The sequence below is a fragment of the Rhinolophus hipposideros genome, assembly GCF_964194185.1.
Source record: "Rhinolophus hipposideros genome assembly, chromosome: 2".
In the NCBI taxonomy this organism is placed as follows: domain Eukaryota; kingdom Metazoa; phylum Chordata; class Mammalia; order Chiroptera; family Rhinolophidae; genus Rhinolophus; species Rhinolophus hipposideros.
The window spans coordinates 62,910,079-62,923,484 of record NC_138048.1 but is presented as its reverse complement, the minus strand read 5'-3'; the positions used below and the strand labels follow the sequence as shown (position 1 = coordinate 62,923,484).

At 36.4% G+C, this 13,406-nt stretch overlaps 1 protein-coding gene across 2 annotated transcripts in view; it reads right to left on the bottom strand.

The window, feature by feature from the left end:
• Window positions 1-13,406, bottom strand: part of MCCC1 (methylcrotonyl-CoA carboxylase subunit 1) — a 58,912-nt gene that overhangs the window by 40,200 nt on the left and 5,306 nt on the right. For both annotated transcript variants that reach the window (XM_081076292.1, XM_081076293.1), the window contains exons 4-7: window positions 12,637-12,732; window positions 2,145-2,266; window positions 1,259-1,406; window positions 1,053-1,174 (exon numbers count right to left, since the gene is read on the bottom strand). In XM_081076292.1, coding sequence (XP_080932418.1) covers window positions 1,053-1,174; window positions 1,259-1,406; window positions 2,145-2,266; window positions 12,637-12,732 — 488 coding nt within the window. The remainder of the gene's footprint in view (window positions 1-1,052; window positions 1,175-1,258; window positions 1,407-2,144; window positions 2,267-12,636; window positions 12,733-13,406) is intronic.

The window sequence follows — 13,406 nt, the reverse complement described above, 5'->3', positions numbered from 1 at the left end:
TATATCTATATCTCTATATCTTTATCTATATCTATGTCTATATCTATATATAGCTATATATATCGATATCTATATATCTATATCTCTCTATATACAGATATAAATTACCACAAAATCTATGAAACAGGAAAGTTTTATAATCAGTATCTTATTTTAAGCAATAGACATGAAAATAAAACTCCAGAAAATAAAAACATTTTAGAAATTTACATGGCATTTGTTATCGTACCTAGAGAAGCAGCTTAGTGCAGTGGTCAAGCGTGAATTTTGGAGTCAAACCACCTGGGTTCAAATTCAGGCGTCACTGTTTCCTAGCTGGGAGACCTCAGGCAAGTCACATGACCACTCTGTTTGCTCAGTATCCTCATTTGCAAAATGGGAATAATACCCAACTACTGGGGTTCTTATAATAATTAGATTAGAATTAGGATAGCAAAATTAGTTATTGTATGTAAAATACTTAGAATCTAGTACACAGTAAGTGAAATGTAAGTGTGAGCTGTTAGTATTATTTGTTAACAACACAATTACAATTCAATTTGGGTAACTACTTCCATTTTCTGAGCATCTCAACTGATGGAGTTCCACAAAATATAGCTTAATTTCTTACAAGAATTTTTTTATTTTGAAAAGACCCTAAATTCCCTTAATAAGAAATGGACTGAATGAATTAACAGCATTATCAATACCATGGAACCATTAAGTCCAATAAAAAAGAATGAGGCAGGTCAATATTTATTGACATGAAAAGATGTCTATGATAGAATATTAGAAAAGATTCTATTTTCAATAAGATTCAATATTACATAAGATTCTATTCACTGCTCTTCTGTATGTATTTTGTATGCTGTGTATATATGTATAAATGTTTCTATTCACATAGAAAATGCCTGGAAGAATGAATATCATACTAAAAAGGGGTTACATCAGGGGGTGAGATTGGGGAACTTACGTACTTATATCCTATTAGAACTTATATTTTATATAATGTGCATGCATTTCTTTTATATCTATATATAAAAAATATGAGGCAGAAAGAAAGCTAAACCCACCGTGGCGTGTCCACAAACTTCTCAATCAGCATAGCATCATCATTGAAAGACTTCCTAGCTTCCCTCCGTGCTGATTCTAACTGCTCTTGAAATTCTTTTTCAAATCTGGCAATCCTCATACCCTAAGATGGAAAGATAGTTAGGACCACAACATAAATAAAAAAAGACTACCCTGAAACGGAAAACGCGAGCACACACAATCTTACTTTTCCTCCTCCACCACGGACTGCTTTAATCATGACGGGATAACCGATTCTCCCAGCTTGCTCTTTCAGGCATTGATCTGATTGGTCCTCGCCATGATAACCTTCCACAACAGGTACTCCAGCAGCAGCCATTATGGATTTGGATGTGCTTTAGAATAAAAAATAAATAAAATAAAAAATAGAAAAAAACCCTTGATGTACCCCAATTCTATGTTGAAATATTTCCTACAAGAGAAATAAATACAACCCAGTCTATAAAATACAATGGCACTTTTTAAAGAAAATGTCCCATAGATAAAAAAGGACTACAGTCTGAGACAACAAATATTAATACAAATATTAAAATATCTGCTAATTTTCTTCAATCCAATTTTTCATGTGGTAACTCAATACTAATTAGTTAAGTATTTTCTGTAAGTTACTGGAGTGGCAGATAACTTATGCCTATGACAACAAAAGCGTACAATGAACATGTCTGTTATAGGTAAAACAAACCATTTCAATTGACCCTCCTATGGTTGTATTTAAAAGAATATAAATTCAGGGCCGGCCCGGTGGCTCAGGCAGTTGGAGCTCCGTGCTCCTAACTCCGGAGGCTGCCGGTTCGATGCCCACAGTGGGCTCTCAACCACAAGGTTGCCCATTCGAGTCCCGCAAGGGATGCTGGGCTGAGACCCCCAATAGCAACGTCAACTGTACCTGGAGCTGAGCTGCGCCCTCCACAACTAAGACTGAAAGGACAACTTGAAGCTGAGTGGCACCCTCCACAACTAAGATTGAAAGGACAACAACTTGACTTGGAAAAAAATCCTAGAAGTACACACTGTTCCCCAATAAAGTCCTGTTCCCCTTCCCCAATTTAAAAAAAAAAGATATAAATTCATACCTCTTTATTCCCATGTCTCTAATTGCAGATGAAGGAGGACCTACAAAAATAATTCCTTCTTGCTTACATAGTTCGGCAAATTCCATATTTTCTGAAAGAAAACCATATCCTGGATGGATAGCCTAGAAGTGAGCAATAAAAAGATAAATTTACTAGCCCTCCACTGGCAAACTGTGATACAGGTAAAGTCATCTTCCTCTGGGAGGTCTCCTCCCACGCTTGCGATAGGTACACTGGGGTCTCTATAAAATCTGTTTTCAAACAGATGTATAAAACATTCATACTGAAGTTCTGAAGCCTTACCTGAACCAGAAGAATTTGTATTTCTCTTTATTGTGGTAACATATACATAGCATAAACTATTAATACCATCTTCACCACTTTTAAAGTGTACAGTTCAGTGGCATGAAGTACATTCACAATGTTGTGCAACCATTACCAACAGCCATCTCCAGGACATTTTCATTATCCCATACAGAAACTCTGTTTAATTCCCTATTCCTTGGTAAATTTCTGTCTTATGAATTTTACTTTCTGTCTTTATGAGTTCGTTTATTCTAGGAACCTGACATAAATGGAATTGTATAATATTTGTCCTTTTGTGTCTGGCTTATTTCCCTTAACATATTGTTTTTGAAGTTCATCCACATAGTAGGATGTATCATAATTTCATTCCTTTTTAAGGTTGAATAATATTCCACTGTACGTATATTCCACGTTTTGTTTACCATTCAGGTATTGATGGATATGTGGATTGTTTCTACCTTTTGGCTATTATGAATAATGCTGCTATGAACATCGGTGTACATGTATCTGAGCCTGCTTTAAATCCTCTTAGGTATCTTAGGTATATATCTAGAAGTGGAATTGCTAGATCATATAGTACAGAAGAATCTGTATTTTAATTTAAAATAATACTGCTATTAGGGTAGAATGCCAGGGACTGTTTGTAAGTAGGAGTAAAGGTAAGGGGGATTTGTTGACTCTGCCTTCATATAAAGCTGGCCTAGAACTGAAACCAGGGTGTCCAAAAGTTGAAAAAGAGCACACGAGAGCAGTACTTTTAAGTTCAGGTCATTACTTGCCCATGTCTTCTTTCTCAAAAAAAAAAAAAAAAGCTAAGAAGCAAACATAAAGTCATATATTAATGTCTATACGAGGACATACTTTAGTGAAAGAGGACTATCTCAGACCTTTGCCTAGTTACTTGCATCTTATTCAGAGTTTTAACAATTTATCTGGCTTTCTAGCTCACAGAAGAGGAAAATCAGAGACTGAAAGACAGCATGATTTCTACATGCAAACATACTGACAGAAAAAAGGGAAGAAATAAGAGGGCAAACAGCAGCTTAGACGATTTAATGAAGGATGAAGCAACTCTCTCTCCAACTTCAATAGCCCACTTTTGTTCTTTTAAAACAATAATTACGTATGTATTATAATTATAAACTAGTGAATGGAAAAAGAAAAAGAGCTCAGCCCTCCCAAAAAAAGAGCTCAGCCAGGCCTTTGTCAAAAATGTTGCATTCAAAGAACACTTGAAAATTAAAGGGGTAAACTTCCAATGTCTGGGAAACTCATATAAAAAGAAAAACCCACATCTTAGACAGCAAACAACAAAATGCTAAATACTGAATAAAATGCGAGAAAGTCAGATTTTGATATTAGTCTGAGGTTTTGTATATTTTTTTTAATCAAAGTTCAGTTTTAGATGTTTTCTATGAAATGTTCCAACATTATTTATGCTAGGCAAAGTGAAAAGGTCTACACTGAGTCCTCTGGTTTTTTTTTATCAGGTTTTTTACAATACATAACATTCATCTATTTATAGTTCCCTGAATTTAGTAAATGTATACAACTGTGCAACTATCACTATAATCCAGTTTTAGAATGCTTCCATTACTTAAACTGTTCCTGTGTGTCTAGGTGCATGACTAATTCTTGCTTTCAGAACCAAGCAACTACTAGAGCAGCTTTTGCCTTTTTTATAGTTTTGCCTTTTTTAGAAATTTCATGGAATCATGCAGTACACAGTATTATGTGTCTGATTTCTTTAACGTAGTGTAATTTTTTGAGGCTCATCCATGTTGTTGTATGCATCAGTAATTCATTTCTTTGTATAGAAGTGATTCCACTGTATGGGCATACCACATTTAATTTATGCATACATTTGGATTTCTTCCAGTTTGGGGCCATTATGAATAATGCTGTTATGAACATTCGTTCAAGTCTGTGAACACATTTTTCACTTCTTTTGGATAAATGCTCAGGAGTGCAACTGTTGGGTCAAAATATGGTAAGTATATGTTGAACTTTTAAAAAACCAGTCAAACAGTTTTCTAAAGTAGCTGTCCTATTTTGCATTTCTACCAGCAATGTAGATGGTTCCAAGTTTCTCCACATCCCCATCAACACATGGTATTGTCACTCTTTTTTGATTTTAGCCATTCTAGTGGGTGCATTGTACTACTGCATTTTTAAAAAACATTTTATTGATACATTATTCATATACCATAAACTTACCCAATCCAATGATTTTTAATGTATTCAGAGTTGTGCAGTTATCACCATAATCTAATATACTGAGTGAGATCTAATAATGTAAGTTTTCATTACCCCAAAAAGAAACAGCATGCCTCTAAGCTGTTATTCCCCATTCCCCACATATCCCCAGCCCTAGGTAACCACTAATTTACTTTGTCTCTATAGATTTTTCTGGTCTGGATATTTCATATAAATGGAATCATACAATATATAAAGTCTTTTATGACTGGCTTCTTTTACTGAACACAACATTTTCAAGTTCCATCAGTTTTTTAGCATGTATCAGGACTTCATTCCTTTTTATTGCTGAATAATATTCCATTGCATGGATATACCACATTTTAATTACTCATTCATTAGTTGATGGACATTTGCATGATTTCCACTTTTTGGCTATTATTAATGTGGCTATAAACATTCATGTGTAAGTTTTTGTATAAGTTTTCTTTTGGGTATATATCTAAGAAGTAGCATTACTGTTTCATATTGTAACTCCATGTTTAAGTTTTAGAGGAACTGATAAATTGTCTTCCAAAGTGGCTGCACCAATTTACATTCCCACCAGCAGTGCATGAGAGTTCCAATTTCTCCAAATCCTTGTCAACACTTGTTATTATCTGTCTTTTTTATAGTAGCATCTTAATGAGTGAAGTGGTACCTAACTGTGGATTTAATATCCATTTCCCTAACGGCTAATGATACCGAGTATCTTTTAATAAGCTTATTGGCCATTTGTATATCTTCTCTGGTGACATGCGTATTGAAATCTTTTGCCCATTTTTTTTTCAATTGGGCTGTTTGTCTTCTTATGATTGAGTTGTAAACTGTCCCTCATATATGCTGGATAAAAGTTCTTTATCAAATATAAGTTTTGCACATATTTTCTCCCAGTCCATGGCTGGTCTTTTTATGTTCTAAATGTTTTCTTTCGAAGAGCAAAAGTTTTAAATTTTAGTGAAGTCTATCTTATCAATTTTTTATTTTATGGATCTTGCTTATGGTATTATAGCTAATACATCTTTGCCTAACCCTGTCAGAGGTTTTCTCCTGTGTTTTTTCCTAGAAGTTTTATGTATTCCATTTAGGTCTATGATACATTTCAAGACAATTTTTTTTTTTTATGAAAGGTATAAGAAAGGGTGTAGGAACTAGTCTTTAGATTTATCTTATTGCATATAGATATCCAGTTTGTTCTAGCACTGTTTGTTGAAAAGACTACCCTTTCCCCATTGAATTACTTTAGCACCTTTATTCAAAAATTAATTGACCATATATGTAAAACTTTCTATTCTGTTCCACTGACCTATCTGTTCCACTGACCACACTGTAGCTTTATAATGAGTTTTGAAATATGAGAGTTTAAACCATACAAATCTGTTAGTCTATCAAAATTGTTATGATGGTATACTAAGCCATTTGGCTATTTCAGGACCAGCTTGTCAATTTCTACAAAAAATTCTGTTGGGATTTTGATAGAGAGTGCATTAAATCTACAGATCAATTTGTAAAGAATTGCCATCTTAACAATATTGACTTTTCCAATGATATATTTGTTCATTTATTTAGGACTTCTTTAATTTCACTCAACAATGTTTTCTAGTCTTCAACACATTTGTCTTGAAATGCTTTTTCTAACTTTACTACTAAGTGTTTGATTTTTATTGATGCTATTATTAATGTAATTATTTCCTTAATTTAATTTTCAAAATATCTGTTGCTAGCCTCCCTTCTTTTGAACAGATACTTAATTTGATAGAACACTGATCAACTAGATAAATCCTCTCCCTTCATTAACTAAAGAAAAGCAGCTAACTACTTGCAAATATAAAGTTCAACCACCCATTCTGGGAACGGCATCAAGAAGTTTAATTTCTCTGAGGAAGAACAATTTAATACATCCAAACCATAGCATTTTTGAGCAGCTGAATGGATTAAAAAGGAAAAAGCAACAATACTACTATCAGCAATGGGCTAATTCCCTAGCTGTCAGGCATGCATTTAGCTGCCAATTCACCCTAGTGGGTCACAGGGTTGCAAGACTGTCTAGACTGTTCATTCCATAGTATTAACAGGAAAAATAGAAAACGACACAATATCTCCTACCCTGAAATCTCTACCAAAACAATCTCTTCCACTCCTGTAATTTTATCCATTCTGCCCTGTGCTTGTTCAAGCATATGCACATATCCAAGGCTGTTGGTGGTGGTGACTCTGCCTTCAAGCACAAATGAGATGTATCCTTTCTGTGGTGGAGGGAACAAGTAATACTCTTTAAATTCCTATTACCAAGCATTTCCTACCCACATCTGTGATACTTAAGACATGGCTTTCCTTTTGGTCAACCAATTTGCTTAATCGAAACTTCTAATTAAACAACACCTTCCCTTTTCCCAAACTTTCTATATTCATTAAAGTTATTTGCCAGTGATTTTTAAATGCTTATAAGAAAGTTATTCATCCTGGTGGTGCATTAAAAGAAACTGGAGCCCTTTTACAAAACATTCAGAATTGGGAACTAATCAAGATAACTGAGGGGATGAGGCCAACACAATAGCATTTTAACTTTATACACAAAGAGAAAAGTGCACCTCACAGTGTACAGCTTTCAAATGCCTAATTTTCATAAACTGAATACACCTACCGTGTTTCCCCCCAAAATAAGACCTAGCTGGACAATCATCTCTAATGTGTCTTTTGGAGCAAAAATTAATATAAGACCCGGTATCATTATTATCATTATCATTATTATTATATTATACTACATTATATAAGACCAAGTATTAGATTAGATTAGATTAGATTAGATTAGATTAGATCCAGTCTTATAGTAAAATAAGAACGGGCCTTATGTAAATTTTTGCTCCAAAAGACGCATTAGAGTTAATTGCCCGGCTAGGTCTTATTTTTGGGTAAACACGGTATGTAGCCAGCACTCCCATCGAGAAACAAAACATCACTGACATTCCAGAAGACCCCTTTATGCTCTCTTCTAGTTTACCCTAGACCCCTCCCCCAAGGCACTATCTCTCTTTAAAAGGCACCTGAGGTGTTCTAATCTACAGCCAGCACTTACCACTACTTCTTTTCCAGCCAGAGAGGGTCTGAGACAATTGACAATCAAGAGAACTAGCCTAATAAACGTGCTCACCATTATATCTCCTAGATACTCTCAATGCAGTCATATCAATAGGCAATTCAACCAGAAAGTTAGCTCGCTTATAAATTTTACGCCAGCATGTATAAAAATGCCTATGTCAAAATAGACACAATAAGAACAACTCTACATTTACAGCAAACTTCTTTCAAAATCATTATACACAATATCCTTTATTAGAATGATCGATAAGTTTCTTCTAAAGTCAAAGTTAAAGCTTTACTTGCTCCCCTAATTGGCAAGTATCCTTTTATTAGAGAGCCTTTAAATTGTAACCTACCAAATTTCCTTTTTGATCAGGGCAGCCAGGAAGAACTAAAGTAGCTTTCCTTGGCCTAAAGTTTTCTAACTTAATCCCAGCCCCTATCTCCCAATAATAGTCCCATATTACTTATTTTTTGCTTTTATCCTTTGTTTTAACCATTATCTGTAATGTTTGCAAGCCATCTTAAATCTTGAATATCCAGATAAAATGTGTAAAAATTATTCTTTTCTCATTGTTTGTGTTATTATAGCATCTAGCATAATACTAAGGCACATAGATACACAGTTGACAAATTCCCTGGAATTAACATACCATACATGTGCTACAGGGTTGTTATTTAAATGGAAAACTGGTATCAGCAAACTATCATTAGAAAGGGAGAGAATTTTCACCTTTCAGGAAAAGAATAATTAGAGGAGAAAGCGATGATAAAATAAGTAACCTGGCTAGCCTACAAGAAGTTATTTTTAATTACTTGAAACTTCTGATTAAACAACATCTTCCCTTTTCCCAAAATGCAGGGCAACAAAGTTCTAAAGAACAGGGAGTAGGGCTGGGAGTCAGGAGATTCTTGTCTAATCCTTCCTCTTTCAAAGATAAAACAAGTTTTACTTTCAAAGCACCTGGGATCTTGATAAAAATGCAAATTATGCATGAAAATGTAAATCAAAGTGGGTTTGGGGTGAGGCATAAGAGCCTGCACTTTGAGTACTGAGACTAAAAGACTTTGGATATCATATAACCTTCTGTGCATTAGATTTTACATTATATCTGAAAAATAGAGGTAATAATACTGTGTCATGTATGCTCAAACATATGATAAACACATAACGTGATTTTTACGTTAACGTACCTGGTTTCCAAAGGAATATATAAAGTCCACATATTATAATCATCTCCTTACCCTCCTATCAGTCTTTTACTCCAAGCAATAACTAAAAAACTCTAGAAACGAGCATATTTTATTTGTTTGAATACCTGTGTGTACAAATTAAAGCCTAAATTAGTATAGAACTCTGACACTAAAGAGGACACTGATGCGGGTACACATAAATACAAAATAACTGTATATATTCCTAATGCAAATTAATAACCTGTGTGTACTAGATCGTTGGGTTGCTGGGAGGTAAAATAACGAGTGTCAGATGTGGGTTCTTCTCAGTACAGTGGAGAGAAGAAGCCAAGATATGTACTAAATTCGTTAAACAAAATAATGGCTAACTAAGTCTGACAAATGACTGGAACAGGAAATCAAATGCTAAAGGAAAAAGGAGACATCCAAGTAAATAGAGAAAACATGAAAGAAATTATAAAAGGCAGGAATTCATGTGGCAATGAATGGCAAGACTACTGCAAATTAACTCCTGTCACCCTGTTACTGCAGAAGCAGCTCAAACTGGCCCGATCCTGTTTCTTACAAGATACTGAGTTGTTTTTCACAGACGACAGAATAAAACTACAAGTCATGCTGCCAAAGCACACACAGGAGAGAAAATGCTGCAAATTACACCCAGAACCAAAGTTTCTCCCCCTATGGAAGCAAAAGACCGGGGCACGAGCGGGACATGACCAGAACCGAAACGCTGGAACCCTTTCGGAAGCAAAGGGTCTGCTGTCTATGAAGATCCGGTGCTGAAACCTCTTTATATCTCGCCCTGAACCCTGGATCAGGGAGACAGATTGGAGTCTTGCCTCTGTAACAGTTCTGCCTGCTTTGTTATCAGTCCCACCTTTGCCCCCCTCCCACCACTAGTCCGCCTATTCCCCACCAGCTGCCACAATCATCTTATTAAAATGTAAATCTGATCACTTCGCTCCTGCTTAAAACTGTCCAATAGCTACTTAGAATGAAATGCAAACTCCTTACCAAGGCCTATGCTGCCCTCAATGATGCTGCTTTTACCTCCGAGCTTCATCATCTCCCACCACTTCCTTCTTGTCAGTGGGTTCTCAGCTCCAAACCCAACCTTCCACTATGCGTTGTGATGGCACTCTGCAAATGGCCTTTCTTGCCAGCTGGCTTCCTATTAGGTTCTGCTAGCAGGGGTCCTGGTACAAAAATTGGAAGCAGGGGAAGCTTTCCTGTTCTTCCACCCTGGGCAGGGGCAGTTCCAGTTTTCAGCTTCTTTTGGAACTCCCAGCCCAGCCTCATTATGCCCCTGCAGCCAGGTAGGACCCCTTCACAGACACCTGAGCAACATGACCCAAGGTGCCTCCTCCCACCCCTTCCCCAGCCCAACAGGTGGCTGTCAATTTTTTTAGCTTTTATCACTGGGTAACTTCAATATACTCTTTTTTCTCTTTTAGCCCTTAAACACTGGTGGAACTAATTCCTAAATCAAATTCCCTCTGACGAAATTTCTAATGGAATTTCAGTTTTACTGACTGGATCCTGAAAGACACAGCACATCACTGCCTTCACTTTGTCCACACTAAATATTTTTGTCCCTTGAACACCAAGCTTGTTTTCATCTCAAAGTTTTAGCAATCCCATCTGCCTGCACCTTCCTCTTCAAGTTCTTCATATGGCTGGCTCTTCGTCAGTTAGGTCTCTGTTCAACTGTCACCTCCTCAGAGAGCCCTCCACTGACCACCCTATTTAAAAGCATCTCGTAACTAGTCTTCTTCATTCCCTTATTCTGCTTTATGTTCTTCTCACCAATTATAACATTCTTAGTTGTATTATTTCTCTGCTTGTTTAAGTATTTATTATCTGTCTCACCTACTAAAGTGTAGCTTCATAGGAGAGTGAGACAGGTTAGTATGTTGGCTAGGTAGACAGGGAGGTCCCTGGTGGAATAAACGAAAAAGAAGCCACATCCTGGAATGTCTCCTTCACCTCTGGGACAGGGACATGAGAATATGCCTTGAGGTTAATAGATAATCTCAAATCCCTTCTGGCCAGACAAAGGAGCAGATCTGATAGATAGGACTGGGTTGGCTCGTTAATCCCTTCAGGATGGACGAACCTGATAGATGAATTCAATTAGAAGGCTTCAGACCCCTTCCACAAGCAGGCAAGGGAAGGTATAAAAGTAAGAACTTTTGCCTCAGTCACTGGGCACCCCCTTTTGGGACCGCCTCCCGCTCGGGAGCTGCAACCTCTTCTCCTGCCTCTAATACACTATTCTCTTTTTAAAACTTTTTGCCTCTCCCTGTCCGTGTGTCCATTTTTCGGCTTCACGAGACAAAATCCCGGCCCACACCCAGAAACTGCTAGCAGATCCAACATCATTTACATAATTTGGGGACTCGCAGAAAAATATTCCTACTTCAAAAGGAACTGTGTTATTCATTGTTGTATCTATGGTTAGAAGCTGGCACAAAGCAGGAAATTAATTAATGCTTGCTGAGAGAATAAATGCATAAATGATGAGAAGGGGAAAAGAGCATTTCAGGCAGGTGGAACAATATAAGCAAATGCTTAGAGGTAGAAATAAGTATGGTGTGAAAAGAAGATGGAGAAAAGTTCATTATAGCTATAATAAAGAACTGGCAATGAGAAATAAGTTTTGACAGATATTGCAAACTCTTTTAAATGCTTGGCTGAAGACTTTGAACTTTATCGTGTAACCACTGAAGATTTACTCACTAGGGAATAGGACAAGAAAGGTATGAGAATATTAGAAAAAAGAGAGAAAGCAGAGGATAATAATGAAACAAGTGTTTAAGAAACACTCATAGCAGTATGGAGAACTCATTGGATGGGTAAGGGATTTAGAAGGGAAACCAGCTAAGAATCAAAAATCCAGATAATAGATCATAAGGTTTGGCAGTGTGATCGAAAAGAACTACTTCTGGAAACATTTCAAAGAAAAATGCAACATAAGAAGGTTCCTATTTTATTTTGTTTATTTTTCATTTTTTCTCTTTATTTTGAAGGATGAATAAGAGATGTAAAAACAACAAAGTTCTGAGTCTGGAATATTGGAAAAAAAGGTGGTGGGACCCAGAGTGAGGCTGGCAAGTCAAGAGGGAAAAAGATTTCTTTTGATTATGTTTTACCTTGTAAATCAGAGAACCATCTAGTTCCCCGGAAGGATCTGATTTCCTAAGATCTGTATTTGAAGGTGAAAGAGCTGCATTCCCTCTTAATTTTAATTTATAATTTAGACCCGCCCTTCAATTTCCCAGAAGATCTAAAGTACACTGGATTCAGTAAGAAGGTGGAGTGACTGAGGAATGAGAAGAGACATGCTATATGATTATATAGATGATATATATTACAGAACCGTACAATTGAAACCTATGTAATTTTACTAACCATTGTCACCCCCATAAATCTTAATTCAAAAAAATAAATAAATAAGTAAATAAATAAATAAATAAATAAACAAAATGACCAAAGAGCTTGAGACTACCAAAACAATAAATAAATAAAAGAAGAAGAAGAAGAGATACACCTAATTTACAATAACCCAATAATCAAATGTAAAAATCTCGGGAAAGGCTAAAAATAGAAAATGAGTTCTATCAATAAGCAGTTTTGTGAAAATTGTACAGTATTATTCCTTTTGTATTCCTCTTACCTGGGCAGCAGAGATCTTGGCCACTTGAATGATTTTCTCCATAGAAAGGTAGCTCTGCTGAGAGGGAGCAGGACCAATGAAATACGCTTCGTCTGCCTGTTTAAGAAATATCACGTGCTTAAAAAACCACACACCTAGTACACGCTAGTAAACAACACGGAACTGCTTCAGGGTCCTCTTATTATTAAAATTAAAAACACTGGCTCCCCAAGAACAATGCAAGAACTGAGAAACAGAAGTACCAGCTTATGTCTATGTCATTAAAAATAAGCCAGTTTGGAATCTTTTGCATGAAGAGGATGTGAAAACTTGATTTCTATGTATAAATCACACACAAGAATGAAATAAAAGTGCCTCAGGATAGAAAGCAACAGGAATTGGTCACAGAATGGGAAAGAAAAGTGGCTAGAGAGCTGCACGGGCCTGCTGGGCGATGCTGAAAGTGCAGGGAAAGCTGGTCATCATAAATTGCTGTCGGGGACTGCAGCTGTGAGCATAAAGAAGGCCAGCAGCTGAATTCATCCACGCCTGGGTTCCGTGTGGTGGATAATAGTTAGTTATACTAACTGACGACACTTACAAACCTCAGGGGAGTAGGGTCCTTGTAGTTAGAATTTTCCAGTTAAGCCAAGGCTCTGAAACATGGGGTGACTTGTCTAAGATCCCTTGGCCAGTAAGTGGTAGTTGCTAAGACTAGAATCTTAATTCTTCTCCTTGTACATCAGGGATCTGGATATGTGCCAATCAAAGTGTGGTCTGTGCTTCAGTCA